Source organism: Vipera berus (assembly GCF_964194415.1).
Source record: "Vipera berus genome assembly, chromosome: 6".
Lineage (NCBI taxonomy): Eukaryota > Metazoa > Chordata > Lepidosauria > Squamata > Viperidae > Vipera > Vipera berus.
In genome coordinates, this window is record NC_138208.1 from 86,556,966 (window position 1) to 86,572,402 (window position 15,437).

General features: G+C 43.5%; 1 protein-coding gene across 3 annotated transcripts in view; it reads right to left on the bottom strand.

Moving 5' to 3' along the window:
* Positions 1-15,437, bottom strand: part of TAF3 (TATA-box binding protein associated factor 3) — a 167,467-nt gene that overhangs the window by 69,002 nt on the left and 83,028 nt on the right. Inside the window, exon 1 of one of the 3 annotated variants that reach the window (XM_081330774.1) lies at positions 5,435-5,510. The exons of the other annotated variants lie outside the window; for them this stretch is intronic. Coding sequence (XP_081186900.1) covers positions 5,435-5,483 — 49 coding nt within the window. The 5' untranslated portion in view covers positions 5,484-5,510. Of the gene's footprint in view, positions 1-5,434; positions 5,511-15,437 lie in introns of those variants that run through there. 3 annotated transcript variants of the gene reach the window in all.

The window sequence follows — 15,437 nt, forward strand, 5'->3', positions numbered from 1 at the left end:
GCACTGCCACGTCCACTATCCAGACTTTTTTGTCTTTCTTATCGACAATTGTTGTTGTTATCATCATCATCATCATCATCATCATCATCATCATCATCATCATCATCATCATCATCATCATCTTTAAAGCGCTCGAATAAAAAGCCAGCCACAGATACCATTTGAGAAACAACCGAACATGCATTTGCTGGGCGCATTCTTGCTATTTTAACAAACTTTGCTTCTCGTGTTTTGAACCTCTCTCCAAAAATCCCATTTGAGTTTTGGTTTGCCTTTGAATCTTTGGAGCGGGACTTTCCTTTTCCCCTAGAATGTGTCAAGCCCTGATTCAGGAGACTCGCGTCAAGAGCCTTGGGTCTAAACATGAATTTGTGCCAGCGGTGCAAATTAAGTAAAAAGAAAGAACAAAAACCTAACACAAGTTAAGCTTTTGCCAAGGCCTGGAGGATTTACGGCAGCGGGTCCAAAGTGGAAAGTCTGCCTGGGGGGATAAAGCCTTCTGTTTTATTTACCCTTCCATAAGAAACAGAAATTTGTTAGTTCAGTTTTGCTTGGATGGACATATATGTTTTTGTCCTTAAAAAAAAATGAAGAGGAGGAGGAGGAGGAGGAGGAGGAGGAGGAGGAAGAGGAGGAAAAAGGGAAAAAAAATCAAATCAGCCTCGTGTGTACTGGCATCTGCTAGAAACAGACCATGCTACTGGATTTGGTGCAGGTTCCAAAAATTGGGTTTAATCACTGCCTGATCTCTTCGGGGAATGAAATATGCTCATATTGCCTAGGGTGGCATGATTTAAAAGAGAAATGAGCTGAGCTGGAAAAATATTTCAAATTCGTCGTTTTGACCTCAGTGTTACAGAGAGTTGTCCAGTGCAGAGGTGAAAGAAGAAAAAAATTATCTTAACACTCCTGTAACAAAGATGATTAGGGGACTGGAGGCTAAAACGTACGAAGAACAGTTGCAGGAATTGGGGATGTCTACCGTAGTTTAATGAAGAGAAGGACCAGGGGGGACACGATAGCAGTCTTCCAGTATCTCAGGGGCTGCCCCAAAGAAGAGGCAGTCAAGCTATTCTCCAAAGCGCCTCAAGGCAGGACAAGAAGCAACGGATGGAAACTCACCAAGGGGAGAAGCAACCTAGAACTAAGGAGAAATTTCCTGACATTTACAACAATTAATCAGTGGAACAACCTGCCTCCAGAAGCTGTGAATGCTCCAACACTGGAGGTTTTTAAGAAGAGACTGGACAGCCATTTGTCTGAAATGGGTATAGGGTTTCCTGCCTGAGCAGGGGGTTGGACTAGATGACCTCCAAGGTCCTTTTCAACTCTTTGTTATTCTGTTCTATTATTCCTTGCTGGTACACATGGAATTCTAAAGATTTCCCCCATCCCAAAAAAAATACCTCAAAAAGTATTCTTATTTGATGAATGAATATCATGATTCTGATAGAACAGGCCGAAGTGAAGTACTTTAGGTGAATATTAACATTAACCAGATCGTATTTCTTAGTTCTCCACAGAATGTGGACCTTCTTTCTTTTGGTGTTGTAATACGCATTCACATTTTTAATCTAGGTTTACAGAACTATTAGAAATTTTATCCCAATAAATGAGATTTCAAGGTGCAACTATTAGAACTATTAGAAATTTTACCCCAATAACTTTCTTGATCCTGCTGCGGTATTTAATAACGTTTATTGGAGGATGTCAGAACCAGGACAGACCATGCAATAAGAAGAGTTAAGAGTAATCAAGATTAAGTCCTGGCTAGGTTTTTTTTCCTTTTTTTAAGTAAGCAAACTTCTACAAAGTAGCCAAAATGTTAAAGACAACACTTATGCTTTTATGTTCAGATATTGTGAGCATGTACTTTAACCTGGAAAATTGCTCTGGAAAACATGCTAATATGCGTCAATAAGGTGAAGGTGTTTCAAAATGATTAATTAATTAATTAATTTTATGCCGCCCTTCCCCCCCCCCCCCCATAAAGACTCTGGGCAGCTATTAATAAAAACAGTTCACAGTTTGGGAGGGAAGATGAAGTTCTCTCAGGCTGACTGCTCACAAACCGTCAAAAAAAAAATTAGAGCTTAATGATTTAAATATTAGAATAAAAAAAAGAAAGCGGAACCGGGGCTGCAGATACTGGAATAATCTAAACGGACAGTTCAATCTTTCTTTCTTTCTTCCTTTTTTTTTTGTACTTGCGTATAGTTCAGTTAGAATCCATAATCAATTTACGTTGCATGATATAGAACATGTCAGTGAGCTGAATGTGCGAGTGAAATGACTGGCTAAATTAACTTCGATATTTTGAAATGTCTATTACCCGTTTCCGCGTGTAATAATTTGATAACCCTCGTCCCCAAGCACCCCTTCCAGGCCTGCCTGTGAATTTTTCAGCTAATGGCCAAAACTGAGAGACTCTGAATAAAGAACGAAGAGATTTTTGGCAATTAAAAACATATCCTACAAAATGTGAATTTTCAGTCAAAAGGCTAAAAATACTCTTATAGTATAAAAATACATTCAGCACTGAACTTATAAAGGTAGTCCTCAACTTACGGCCATTTGTTTAATGACTGAATCAAAGTTACAAGAGCACTAAAAAAAATCACCTAGGACCGTTTTTCGTACTTATGACCACTGCAGCATCCCCCTAGTTATGTGATCAAAAGTTGAACACTTGGCAACTGGCATGAACTTATGACAGTTGCAGCATCCTGGGATCGTGTGATTCCCATTTGTGACCTTCCCAGCTGGTTTCCGACTAGCAAAATTGGTGGGGGGAGCCAGGTTCGCTTAACGACCGTACGATTCACTTCACAGCTGCAGTGATTTTCTTAACAACTGTGGCAAAAAAAGGTCATGAGATGGAGCAAAACTCACTTTCAACAAGTGCCTTGCTCAGCAATGGAAATGTAGGGCTCAAATCAATTTATAACTTTTTTTTGAAAGGTGTTTTTCTGGATATATTTTTTTTGGTGTTATTCTGTCTCTCTCTGTTAAAATAAACCTACCGCAAAAATTATAGACCAGGGGTCTTCAAACTTGGCCCTTTTATGACTTGTGGACTTCAACTCCCAGAATTCATCAGTCGGCCATTTTGATGAAACTGCAGGCTTGGATCCAGACCAGGGGCCTTTCAAACGGCCCTTTTATGACTTGTGGACTTCAACTCCCAGAATTCATCAGTCGGCCATTTTGATGAAACTGCAGGCTTGGATCCAGACCAGGGGCCTTCAAACGGCCCTTTTATGACTTGTGGACTTCAACTCCCAGAATTCATCAGTCGGCCATTTTGATGAAACTGCAGGCTTGGATCCAGACCAGGGGCCTTCAAACGGCCCTTTTATGACTTGCGGACTTCAACTCCCAGAATTCATCAGTTGGCCATTTTGATGAAACTGCAGGCTTGGATCTAGACCAGGGGCCTTCAAACGTGGCCCTTTTATGACTTGTGGACTTCAACTCCTGGCTGAGGAATTCTGGGAGTTGAAGTCCACAAGTCATAAAAGGGCCAAGTTTGAAGACCCCCATTATTCATTTCTTTGTCAGTGGCCAAAAGTATAAAATCAGAAGGGGATCAAATATTTTTTCCTCTCACTGTACTTGTATTCTCCTTTATTGCTGCTGTATAGTAGAGCTCTCCAACCTTTGTGGACTGATTGGGGGGGGGGGAGGTGGTGCCAAACGGCTCAAGGCCCGTTAATAGGACGTGACACAGGGGTTGGGGACCCCTACTGTACAGATAGTCCTCCCTTACCAACCACTTAGTCAGCGACCATTCCAAGTTACGAGAGCACTGCAAGAGGAGACTTACGACCGGGTCCTCAAAGTTGTAGCCGTCGCAGTGTCTCGTAGTCGTATGATGGCCATTTGCGACCTTCGCAGGCGATTTCCATCAATAGAATATCCAATCCACTTCCCGTTCGATCATCAGTCAGGCTGCCCTAACCAGGGACCTCCACAAAGCAAACTCGCGGTGTGTTCCTTATTTAAACATATTTTATCCTCCCCCCCCGCCCCGTTAAAAATGAAATTATTAGCAAAGACAAGGTAATTAGGCCGTGACAACTTGTCCGCCACAGCCAATCAATAACAGGAGTAGATTAACTAAACTGACGGACTGTACGATGATGATGGGTTATAAATGGAGAGAGAGAGAGAGAGAGAGAGAGAGAGAGAGAGAGAGAGAGAGAGAGAGAGAGAGAGAGAGAAACTGACCAGCAGAAAAAGGAGCCTTTTCTAACATATCCACAATTAAAAAAGAAAAAGAAAAAAAGAAGAGCATCTTAAAATGCTATATAAGCAAGCTAACCTGAAATGACACCTAGTATTATAAATGGCCTAATCTATATGTTAATATGGTTGTATCACAGAAATGCAGCAAGACTAAGATAACAATATGACTTTGGGGTTTCTATGGCTACCATCCTGAGCGAATGCGCCAGCGAGGGCCTTGCAAGGCGGACACCACCACAACGGGATTTCTCTTTTGCTTATTTATGATATGATTTATGATAACGACGGCTCCCATTTTCTCCCCTCTTCCGGTACAATAAACTGCTGTCGTTAATCTACTTTTTTTTGGTGTGTGTGTGTGTGTGTGTGTGTGTGTGTGTGTGTGTGTGTGTTTTTCAGGCCTGATTACAATAATAGAACAGGGGCCCAGATATGGCAATATGGGGAGCATTGAGATTCCTCAGCCCCGCTCATTTCTTACAAAAATAGAAATATGAATTTGGAGATCCACGTGAGGCAATGTCACTAAAGTGGACTATTTCAGGGATTATTATTTTTTGTTGTTGTTGCTTGGAGCGTTTTCGGCTGGGGGAATTTCCGAGCCTTCTCCAATTCTCTCTCGCCCGTTTCCCGGGGGGGGGGGAAAGAAAGAAAGAAAGAAAGAAAGAAAGAAAAGCTTGTTTGGAAAGGTAAAAAGCTTGGAAGCTTTCCTAATGGAAATTGGGACTTCTGACGTGTCCTGCCACTGGGGTGTGTGTGAGAATGGGAAAGCCACATCCACACACATGAAAGAGGGAGAAAAAGGAAAAAAACAACAACAAGCCCGTGTGTGTGGGAAGTCCTTAGTCAGCTTTTATACTCTGTATTTATCGAGGTAATAAGTGTTGGGGAAGGAGTTTTCCAGCTGGCAGCTGAAGACGGGAAAACATGTTTTATCCCAGTGCAACTCCCAACTCATTTAAAAGAGACACTCAGAAACAAAACAAACAGAAGGCAAGTCAACAAGGTGGTTCGCTTGGGACAAGCCTGGGAGAGGAGGTTTGATTCATCCATGGCTTCGGACATTTCCCAGGGTAATCTTTACCAGCTTTACAGGTCGTCCTCGACTTACAACCGTTCGTTTAAGGATGGTTCAAAGTTACGACGGCCCCCCGAAAAAAAAGTGACCCGAGGAACAGTTCCTCACCTTTGCAGCGTCCCTCGGGGTCAGAATTTGGGCGCTTGGCAACAGGCATGTACTTCCGTGGGTAGGGTAGGCAAGACAGTTGTTAAGTGGGGTTTTGCCGCATTTTACGAACTTTCTGGCCACCGGTTGTTAAGTGAGTTGTGTTGGCGTTAAGCCAATCTGGCTTCCCCCTTATCGACTTTGCCTGTCAGGAGCCAGGTGGGTGGGAAGGTTAACAATGGTGATCACACCACCCCTGGGCCATTGCAACCATTGTAATAATAATAATAATAATAATAATAATAATAATAATAATAATAATAATAATAATAATAATAATAATAATAATAATAATGATGATGATGATGATGATGATGATGATGATGATGATGATGATGATCATCATCATACTAGGGGTCTTCAAACCTGGCCCTTTTATGACTTGTGGACTTCAACTCCCAGAATTCCTGAGCCAGCCACGCTGAGGGGAAAGGGAGAGGTTTCCATGCTTAGTCATGCTGGCTCAGGAATTCTGGGAGTTGAAGTGCACGAGTCATAAAAGAGCCAAGGTTGCCTACCCCTGGTATAGGCAGTCCCCGACTTAAAACAGTTCATTTAGTGACTGTTCAAAGTTACAACAGCACTGAAAGAAGTGACCTATGATCATTGTTCACAATTATAACCGTTGCAGCATCCCCAGGGTCACATGAGCAAAATGCAGACACTTGGCAACCGCCTCGTATTTTATGACGGTTGCTGTGTCCCGGCTTCATGTGATCACCTTTTGCGACCTTCCGACAAGCCAAGTCCATGAAGAAGCCAGATTCGCTTAACAACGGTCTCATTACTTTAACAACCGCCGTGAGTCGCTTAACGACTGTGGCAAGAAAGGTCGTAAAATGGGACAAAACTCACTTTCCCCGATTACAGAGGAATCTGGGGCTCAATTTCATTACAGGTTCAAAGCCCGCTTGTGAAAAGAGCCTAGAATTTGAAAACAAAAAACAACCCCCCCCAAATAAAAAGATATTAACATCTGCAGAACACATCTTTGCCAAGTTGTTCCTATAACGTGGCAGAATAAGACAAATCGTCTCTGTGTGCAAACAAGTTGTTCTGCTTCCACTAAAGTAAGCTGAAGGCGCTTTAAAATAATCAATAAAGACACTTCACGTTTAACACGCCGTGAGATCAGAGGGAAGTATTCATAATTCAGTTAGCCAAGCACTTTTTGACTCAGCAGGCACCATGTCTGGATTCAGCTGGATCTGTAGAGCTAAAAATATGATGGAACTGTCACTGCATTTTGTTTCTAAGAATCACAGCGTCAACACAGTCCCAAAGACGGTCTCGGGTCCTTCTGGAAGATTCAAATGTACCAAAACTTTAAGCTAAATGAACTGTTACTCTTATGTTCCACTGGAATCCATCTGGATTGAAGTTAATGGAAAAGTTGGAACTTTCCTTGCCAACTATAAAGAAACCAAAAAAAAAATATTGATAAACAATTTATTCGGGATGCCACTGATAACCTAAAATGGCATTTTTCTTATGAAGGTCTATTTGCAAATCTAATTAGGGACTGGCTATTTTTAGCACAATGTAGCAAATAACAGAATTGGGTGCTCACCCCTAATCAATTAATATATCTAATCAAATGAAGGCTGCAGCCCTTGCCTTGAGTGGTGCTACAATGGGGAGAGGTATAAAATCTATGCTACCATTAATTTGTACTCCATTCCAGTGGACATCAACTGAAGATAATCTGCCTGAGGAAGCATAAAAAGACTAAAGCTGTGCTAAATCTGTCCTTCATAGGCCCCCTAATAAATTGACCATGTTGGTTACGGATAATGTGAATTATACGAACGAAGGCAAATATACATGTCCCAGGGTAAAGTTGCAGGATCCAATCTGGGTCGGTCACCGGGACCAGAGGTGAATTATAATCTAATACTTGAGAAAGGAGAAGAGAGAACAAATTGGGAAAGGCAGAAAAACTGTGTTGTTCAGTCGCTAAGTCGTGTCCGACTCTTCGCAACCTTGTGCTCCACAATCTCCTAGAGTTTGCCCAAATGCATGTTCATTGCATCAATGGCACTATCCAACTATCTCATGCTCTGCCGTCCTCTTCTCCTTTGGCCTTCCATCTTCCCCAACATCAGGGTCTTTTCCAAGGAGGCCCCTGTTCTCATTTGGTGGCGAAAGTATTTGAGCTTCAGATTCCATATCGGTCCTTCAAAGGAACAGTCAAGGTTGATTCCCTTTAGGATTGACTGATTGGATCGCCTTGTAGTCCAAGGGAAACTGTTGTGATTCCTCGCCAGCCCATGGATCTGGCAGCTGAGTCTGAGGAATCGGAGGAGGAGGAGGAGACGGGCCTGGAGTGACATTAGAGTCTGAGGAAGGCTCTGAGGAACTCCAAGACTTACAGTCGGATGAGGAGCCTGAGATGGACAGTGATGAAGCACAGCTGGGAAATATCCAGGATGCACGAAAGCGCCAGCAAGCAAAGCGAGCAGGGCAGAGGAATGCAATGGGGTGGCTCCAAAGGCAAAGGAGAAGGCATTAGGAAGCCACGCCTTGGCTGAATTATAAAAAGGAAGGTGTGGGAGGTGCTGGTTGCCAAAGGCAACCGTTTGTGTTGAGGATCGAGTTTCTGTGGACTGTGTTTGTTTGCCTTGGACTTTGACTCAGGTCTGTGAGAATAAAAGGGGTTGTTTTTTTTCTTGCGGTTCCTGCCTGTTTCTTGGAAGAGGGGTTTCTCCTTGTGAGCAGAACAGGGACTCACGTAGGCTGGGACAGAACAGAAACTCTCAAGAGTCTTCTCCAGCACGATTCGTAAGCATCAATCCTTCGGCGCTCAGCCTTCCTTAGAGTCCAACTCTCACAGCCATACATTACTGCTGGGGAAACCAAAGCTTTCACTACAGAGAGTCCCCGACTTACAACGATTTGTTTAGTGACCGTTCAACGTTACAACAGTGCTGAAAAAAAGGGACTTACGACTGTTTTTTTCATCCTTATGACCACTGCATCAACTTCGTGGTCATGTGTTCAAAATTCCCATGCTTGGCAACTGGTTCGTATTATTAAGGATGGCTGCAGTGTCCCGGGGTCATGTGTGTATTGCCTTTTCCGACCTTCCGACCAGCAAACTCAATGGGGAAATCAGATTCACTTAACAGCCCCATGTTACTAGATTGACCACTGCAGTGATTGGCTTAAAGAGGTCGCAAAACGGGGCAAAATTCACTTAACAAAATGTGCGAGTTGGCAACAGACACATTCAGCTCAATTGTGGTCGTTAAGCCGAGGACTACCTTGTATACAAGGTGATGCCTCTGCTTTTTAATATGCCGTCTAGGTTTTGCCGTAGCTTTTTCCCTTGCAAAATAGAAAGATGCATTTCCACAGAAGAGAATATATGTATCTCGGGGTTGAAAGGTGGAGTCCTGGCTGGTCTCTGAACTTGGTGGTTTTGCCTGCAGACCTTTCCTTACCCAAACAGGGAACAACATCAATAAAAGGTCATTAAAAGATTGGTAAAAGATCATTAAGGACCAGCGAAAGATCAATGCGTCAGTAAAAGATGTATTTTAAAGCAGGACCCACAACGAGGCCTGGCCTCTGGTGTTCTCCGCGACCTTGACCAGAAAGAAAATGAAGGGGGAAAAAACAAAAACAACGAGGAGGAGGAGGAATATCTTAGGACCTGAGGCTCTGAAAGTATTTTAGCATCAGCTTTGAATAATTATCCTACATATATGAGTTTCCTGATTAATTGCTTCAGATAAGGTCTCCTTTTACTAGCTGGCCTCCAGTGACTCTGCCTACTTCCCATAATCACTTGTGTCTCTCCCCCCACCCCCACCCCCCACTTGCACACCGGGAACAGCTGAGAGGGAGAGCGAGAAAGAAAGAAAGAAAGAAAGGAAAACCCAGAGATACACAATTCCATTACTTGAGGATTAGCCAAAAGATAACCTTACGTATTCCATTACTGAGCATGATTTGAGTAATTATGCAATCAAACGGAGTCACTTTGAAAGATACCTTAATTGTTTTCCCAGGTTTGCTCAAGCTGTGCATCCAGCTGTCCACGGCGCAGAAGTGCGTTCAGATGGCCGAAGGGAAATGTAATGAGAAATTGGGCAAATTTTCAGAAAGCTAATTAAACTTTCGAAGGCACGTTGTAGAAAGAAGGGAGTTAACAATCTACTCGGGCCAACAGGTGCCCTACATTACTCGGAATGGAACAGAACAGAACAGGTAGTCCCTGACTTACGAACGTAATGGAGGTAGTCCCTGACGTACGACCGTATTGGAGGCAGTCCCGGTCTTACGACCATAACGGAGGTAGTCCGACTTACAATTATAATGGAGGTAGTCCTTGACTTACGACCGTAATGGAGGTAGTCCTTGACTTACGACTGTAATGGAGGTAGTCCCTGACTTACAATTATAATGGAGGTAGTCCTTGACGTACGACCGTAATGGAGGTAGTCCTTGACTTACGACTGTAATGGAGGTAGTCCCTGATTTACAATTATAATGGAGGTAGTCCTTGACTTACGACCGTAATGGAGGTAGTCCTTGACTTACGACTGTAATGGAGGTAGTCCCTGACTTACGACCGTATTGGAGGTAGTCTCGGACTTATGACCGTAATGGAGTTTGCAGATTATGGCTGTAAGTCATGATGGTTAAAAAGTGGGTCACCACACGACCAACCCGATTTTTACAATGGTGTCTGCAGAGGCTGTTAAGCAAACACTGTGGTTGTTAAGAGAATCTGTTGTTTGCTATGGGATGTTTTCCCGAAAATCTGGAAGAAAACACCAGGTTTGGGCAAAAATGTTGTAAATTATGACCATGTGATTGTGGGATGCCGCAAGCGGCAGGAAATGAGGGATAATTGCGAAGTTCCAGAAATGGGGTCACATGACTGCGAGGACGGGTGCCTTGGCACTTCAGAAATGGTTTTCTCTTGAGATGAGGAAAGTAATTTTGAACAGTCATGAAGGGCAACGGGTACATAAATGTTCCTTATAAGCAGGCAATTTGGTTGAGTTATTCATTTGATTTCTTTTTTATCTCATAAACTGTACCTAAAGGTAGTCCTTGACTTACGACCACCATTGTGTCCAAAATTTCTGTCGCTAAGCGAGACAGTTGCTAAAGTGAGTTTTGCCCCCTTTCAGGGCTCCTCTTGCCACAGCTGTGAAGTGAATCATTGCAGTTGTTAAGTAAGGAACACGGCTGTTAAGCGAAACTGGCTTCCCCCACTGACTCTGCTTGTCAGAAAGTCACCAAAGATGGTCACATGACCGCAGGACACTGCAACCGCTATCAATATGAGTCAGTTGCCAAGCGTCTGAATTTTGATTCTGCGACAATAGGGATACTGCAATGGTCATAAGTGTGAAAAATGGTCATAAGTCACTTCTTAAAATGCATGTCAGGACCTCCCTCGTCAGCCTGGTGCCTTGCTGGGGTCCTGCCAACAAAGGAAGAGGGGAGGCATTTGGGGCAATCCACACCTATGTATCTCAATTAGGGGTAGGCAACCTTGGCTCTTTTGTGACTTGTGGACTTCAACTCCCAGAATTCCTGAGCCAGCATGGCTAAGCATGGAAACCTCTCCCTTTCCCCTCAGCATGGCTGGCTCAGGAATTCTGGGAGTTGGAGTCCACGAGTCATAAAGCGGCCTAGGCCAGGAGTAGGCAACCTTGGCTCTTTTATGACTGGTGGATTTCAACTCCCAGAATTCCTGAGCCAGCATGGCTCAGCTTGGAAACCTCCCCCTTTCCCCTCAGCATGGCTGGCTCAGGAATTCTGGGAGTTGAAGTCATAAAAGAGCCAAGGTTGCCTATCCCTGATCTAAATGATGGGAAATGGGGAGGGGGAAGTGGCAACAGAAGAAGACCAGATCACCAAACCAGCTTGTAGCAGGATCTTCAAGGCCGTTTGCCCGGAGAATGGGATGTTACCAGTCTTACACCTCAGAGTTTCTCAAAATACGATACAGGTAGTCCTCGACTTACAACAGCTCCTTTAGTGACCGTTCAAAGTTACAACGGCACTGAAAAAAATTGACTTATGACTGCTCTTCACACCCACGACCATGGCAGCATCCCCACGGTCATGTGACCAAAATTCGGATGCTTGGCAACTGATTCATATTTATGACCACTGCAGCGTCCCGGGATCACGTGATCCCCTTTTGCGACCTTCCGACAAGCAAAGTCGATGGGGAACACAACCGTGTTGCTAACTTAACAGCTGCAGTGATTCACCTCACCACTGTGGCAAGAAACGTTGTAAAAATGGGGCAAAACTCACTTAACAAATGTTTCACTTAGCAACAGAAATTTGGGGTTCAATTGTGGTCGTAGGTTGAGGGCTATCTGTACTGGCATCACATTGGCTGGTCATGGGGGGGGGGGAGAGGAAAGAATAGCTTTGCATTTTGTGTGGGAACACCAGATTCCGCCTGACTTTAGTGCAACCATTTTTTTTTCAATAAACGTTCCTTTGCTTCAGCTAAATGGAGTCACGAGTCCTTCTTTCCGGAGAGAGAAAACTGGGGCAGGTCTGACAGTGCCGTTGTAACTTTACACGATCCTTAAATGAGCTGTCGTAAGTTGAGGACTACCTGTATTTTGCAATCTTTCTCTGTCTCTTTTTTTCCTCCTATGGTCTACGTCAGAGGACCCCAACCTTTTGGGCACCAGGGACCCGGGTTTCGTGGAGAGAGGATTTTCCACGGACCGGAGAGTGCGTGGTTTTGTGTGCTGCCTGCATCCCGCGGATGGGGCTTTGCTTGTTTAGTGCGGACTGGTTGCTGGCATGCTGCGGCCTGGTACCGGTCCACAGACCGAGGGTTGGGGACCCCTGGTCTACGTGACTATCGTTTATTTTCTTCCATTTCAATCTTACGATGGACGATTGGATTTTTTTCCCCCCTTTTCAAATCTTGTACTGTACATGGTCAAAAGTTACAAGATGGTGCACGTGGCCTGTAGCACCAGCCTTTGGAAAAGCCCAGAATTAATGTCAATATTTTATATATTGCTGGCTGTACCTCGGATCATCTTAATATTTCACATGTCGTTTTTACACCGTGGATTATTATCGGTGCAAAACACTCTCTGGATCGCTAATTTGTTCCCCCCTGTTTGTTTTAATTAGGTAATTGTCTGACTTTGAAAACAAAGCTTTTTTAAAAAGAAGAAGAAGAAGAAAAAAAGATTGATGGGCCACCCCATGTCACAGGCCCCTGGGTGGGCAAAAATCTCCTGATTTAATTTATCCTCAAAACATCCCTGCGAGGTAAGTTGCAATCCACCCCCTCCCACTGCAGAGATGGGAACGGAACATTTAGATAAGGGTCTTGTGTAAAGCCACCCAGTGAGGAGACAGCTGAGGCTGGATTAATTAGCTAATTGAAATATATATTACTAAACTCAATGGAGGCACTGTTTTGAGGGTACTGAAATGAAAACAGCACCCTCTCCTCTTATACAAAATGCAGACAAATCACTTAGCTGCTGGAAAGACCTTTTCAGTCTGTAGCCTCAATCAAGAGATATATACAAAGATAGCTTATAGAATTTGCCCTGGAAAAAAACAACAACAAAGCAATTATTGAAAAAGTTGGTAAAAGGACCTGAAATTGTTTACACAACCCCACAGGGCTAATGATCTAAAACTGATATTGGCACGAAAGATTCTCAAATATTCTTTTCTGCTGTAGTCACAATACCCATTATTGTTTATTTAATACCTGTGTGTCTGCTTGGTTATATCTGAGAATCAGTGTCAAGTCATTTTTAGCTGAAACGGACTGAAACGAGGATATGATCCACTCAGGGTCATTTTCAACCTGCGATGGGAAGCAAATAAATTTGAGAATAATAGTAAGAACAATATACTCTGGGACTTTAGAATTCAAACCGGCAGACACCTGCCACATAATACCCCAGCCCTAGCAATTGTTGATAAGAAAGACAAAAATGTCTTATGACCCGACTTATGATCACAATGGAGCCTAAAATTTCTGTTACTGAGGGAGAAGCCCCATTTTATGACCTTTCTTGCCACAACTGTTAAGTGAATCGCTGCAGTTGTTAAGTATTTATTTATTTATTTATTTATTTATTTATTTATTATTGGGACTTATAGGCCGCCCTATCTCCCGAAGGACTTAGGGCGGCTAACAACAATAAAAGACAATAATAAAAAAGTTAAAAAAAATTAAATTAATGGCCCCAGTAGAATAAATTAAAATTAAAAATTAGAGTTAAAAAATTAAAAACATAATTAAAATCCCTGTCAGTCCAGGTCAGCCTGATGGAAAAGGAGTGTTTTGAGGCCGCGGCGAAAGGACTGGAGATCCGGGGCCATCCGAAGCTCAGGGGGGAGCTGGTTCCATAGGGCTGGCGCTCCCACAGAGAAGGCCCTCCCCCTGGGGGTCGCCAGCCGACATTGTCTAGCCGACGGTACCCTGAGGAGGCCTTCTCTGTGTGAGCGTACTGGGCGATGGGAAGTCGTTCCCGGCAGCAGATGGTCCTGCAAGTATCCCGGGCCTAAGCCATGTAGGGCTTTAAAGGTAAGTACCAGCACCTTAAATCTCACCCGGAGGACAAGCGGTAACCAATGCAGCTCATGCAGGAGGGGTGTAATATGGGAGTATCGGGGTGCTCCCATCACTACCCGCGCGGCCGCACTCTGCACCAGTTGAAGCCTCCGGGTGGTCTTCAAGGGCAGCCCCATGTAGAGAGCATTGCAGTAATCTATATGGGAGGTAACGAGTGCGTGAATGACTGTACATAGGGCATCTCGGTCCAGATAGGGGCGCAAGTAACAGGGTTGTTAAGTGAATCCAGTTCCCCCATTGACTTTGCTTGTCAGAATGTCAGAATAGAATAGAATAAAATAGAATAGAACAGAACAGAATAGAAAATATGGAATAGAACAGAACAGAATAGAGCTGGAAGGGACCTTGGAGGTCTTCTAGTCCAGCCCCCTGCTCAAGCAGGAGAACCTACACCATCTCAGACAGGTGAATGTCCAGTCTCCTCTTAAAAATCTCCACTTGACCTGCAATATGGTCAAAACTGAATACAGGCAGTCCTCAACTTACAACAGTTCATTTAGTGACCATTCAAAGTCACAACGGCAATGAAAAAAGGGACTTCTGACTGCTGTTCACACTTACGACCGTTGCAGCATCCCCAGGGTCATGTGACCAAAATTCAGATGCTCGGCAACTGGCATGTACTTATGACAGTTGCAGTGTCCCGGGGTCATGTGATCCCCTTTTAAGACCCTCAGACAAGCAAAGTCAAGGGGGAAGCCAGATTTGCTTAACAACCATGTTACTAAGTTATCACCTGCAGTGATTCACTTAACAACTGTGGCACTTTAGGTGGTAAAATGGAGCAAACCTCACCTAACAAATGTCTCACTTAGCAACGGAAATTTTGGGCTCCATTGTGGACCTAAGTCAAGGACCTATACCTGTACAGGTATTCCTCGACTTACGACAGTAATTGAGTCCAGTATTATGGTCGTAAGTCACTGTGGTCACAATGTGTGACAGGACCTGATTTTTCAGCATCTTTTGCAGCAAACACTGTCGTCCTTGAGTGAATCCATTTTAGTTGATGGGGGTTTTTTTTGGCTGGAAATCAGAAATAAATGCTGGGAAATGGCACAAAATGGCAAAAATCACAGTCACGTGACTGTGGGATGCTGCAAATAAAAGTGAAGCCAAAACTTATAATATAGAATTAGAAAAATGGCAAGATTTATGGGAAAGAAACTATAAACTGACAATGTCAAATTCCTATACAGAAAACCTATATAGATGGCAATTGCCATCAGCAAGGTTAGCAAAAATGTTTAAGAATATGTCAGATAGATGTTGGAAACGTAAACGTAAGTCAGGCACGTATTATCATGCTTGGTGGAGATATGATAAAGTAAAGTCTTATTGGAAAAAGATACATACTTTGCA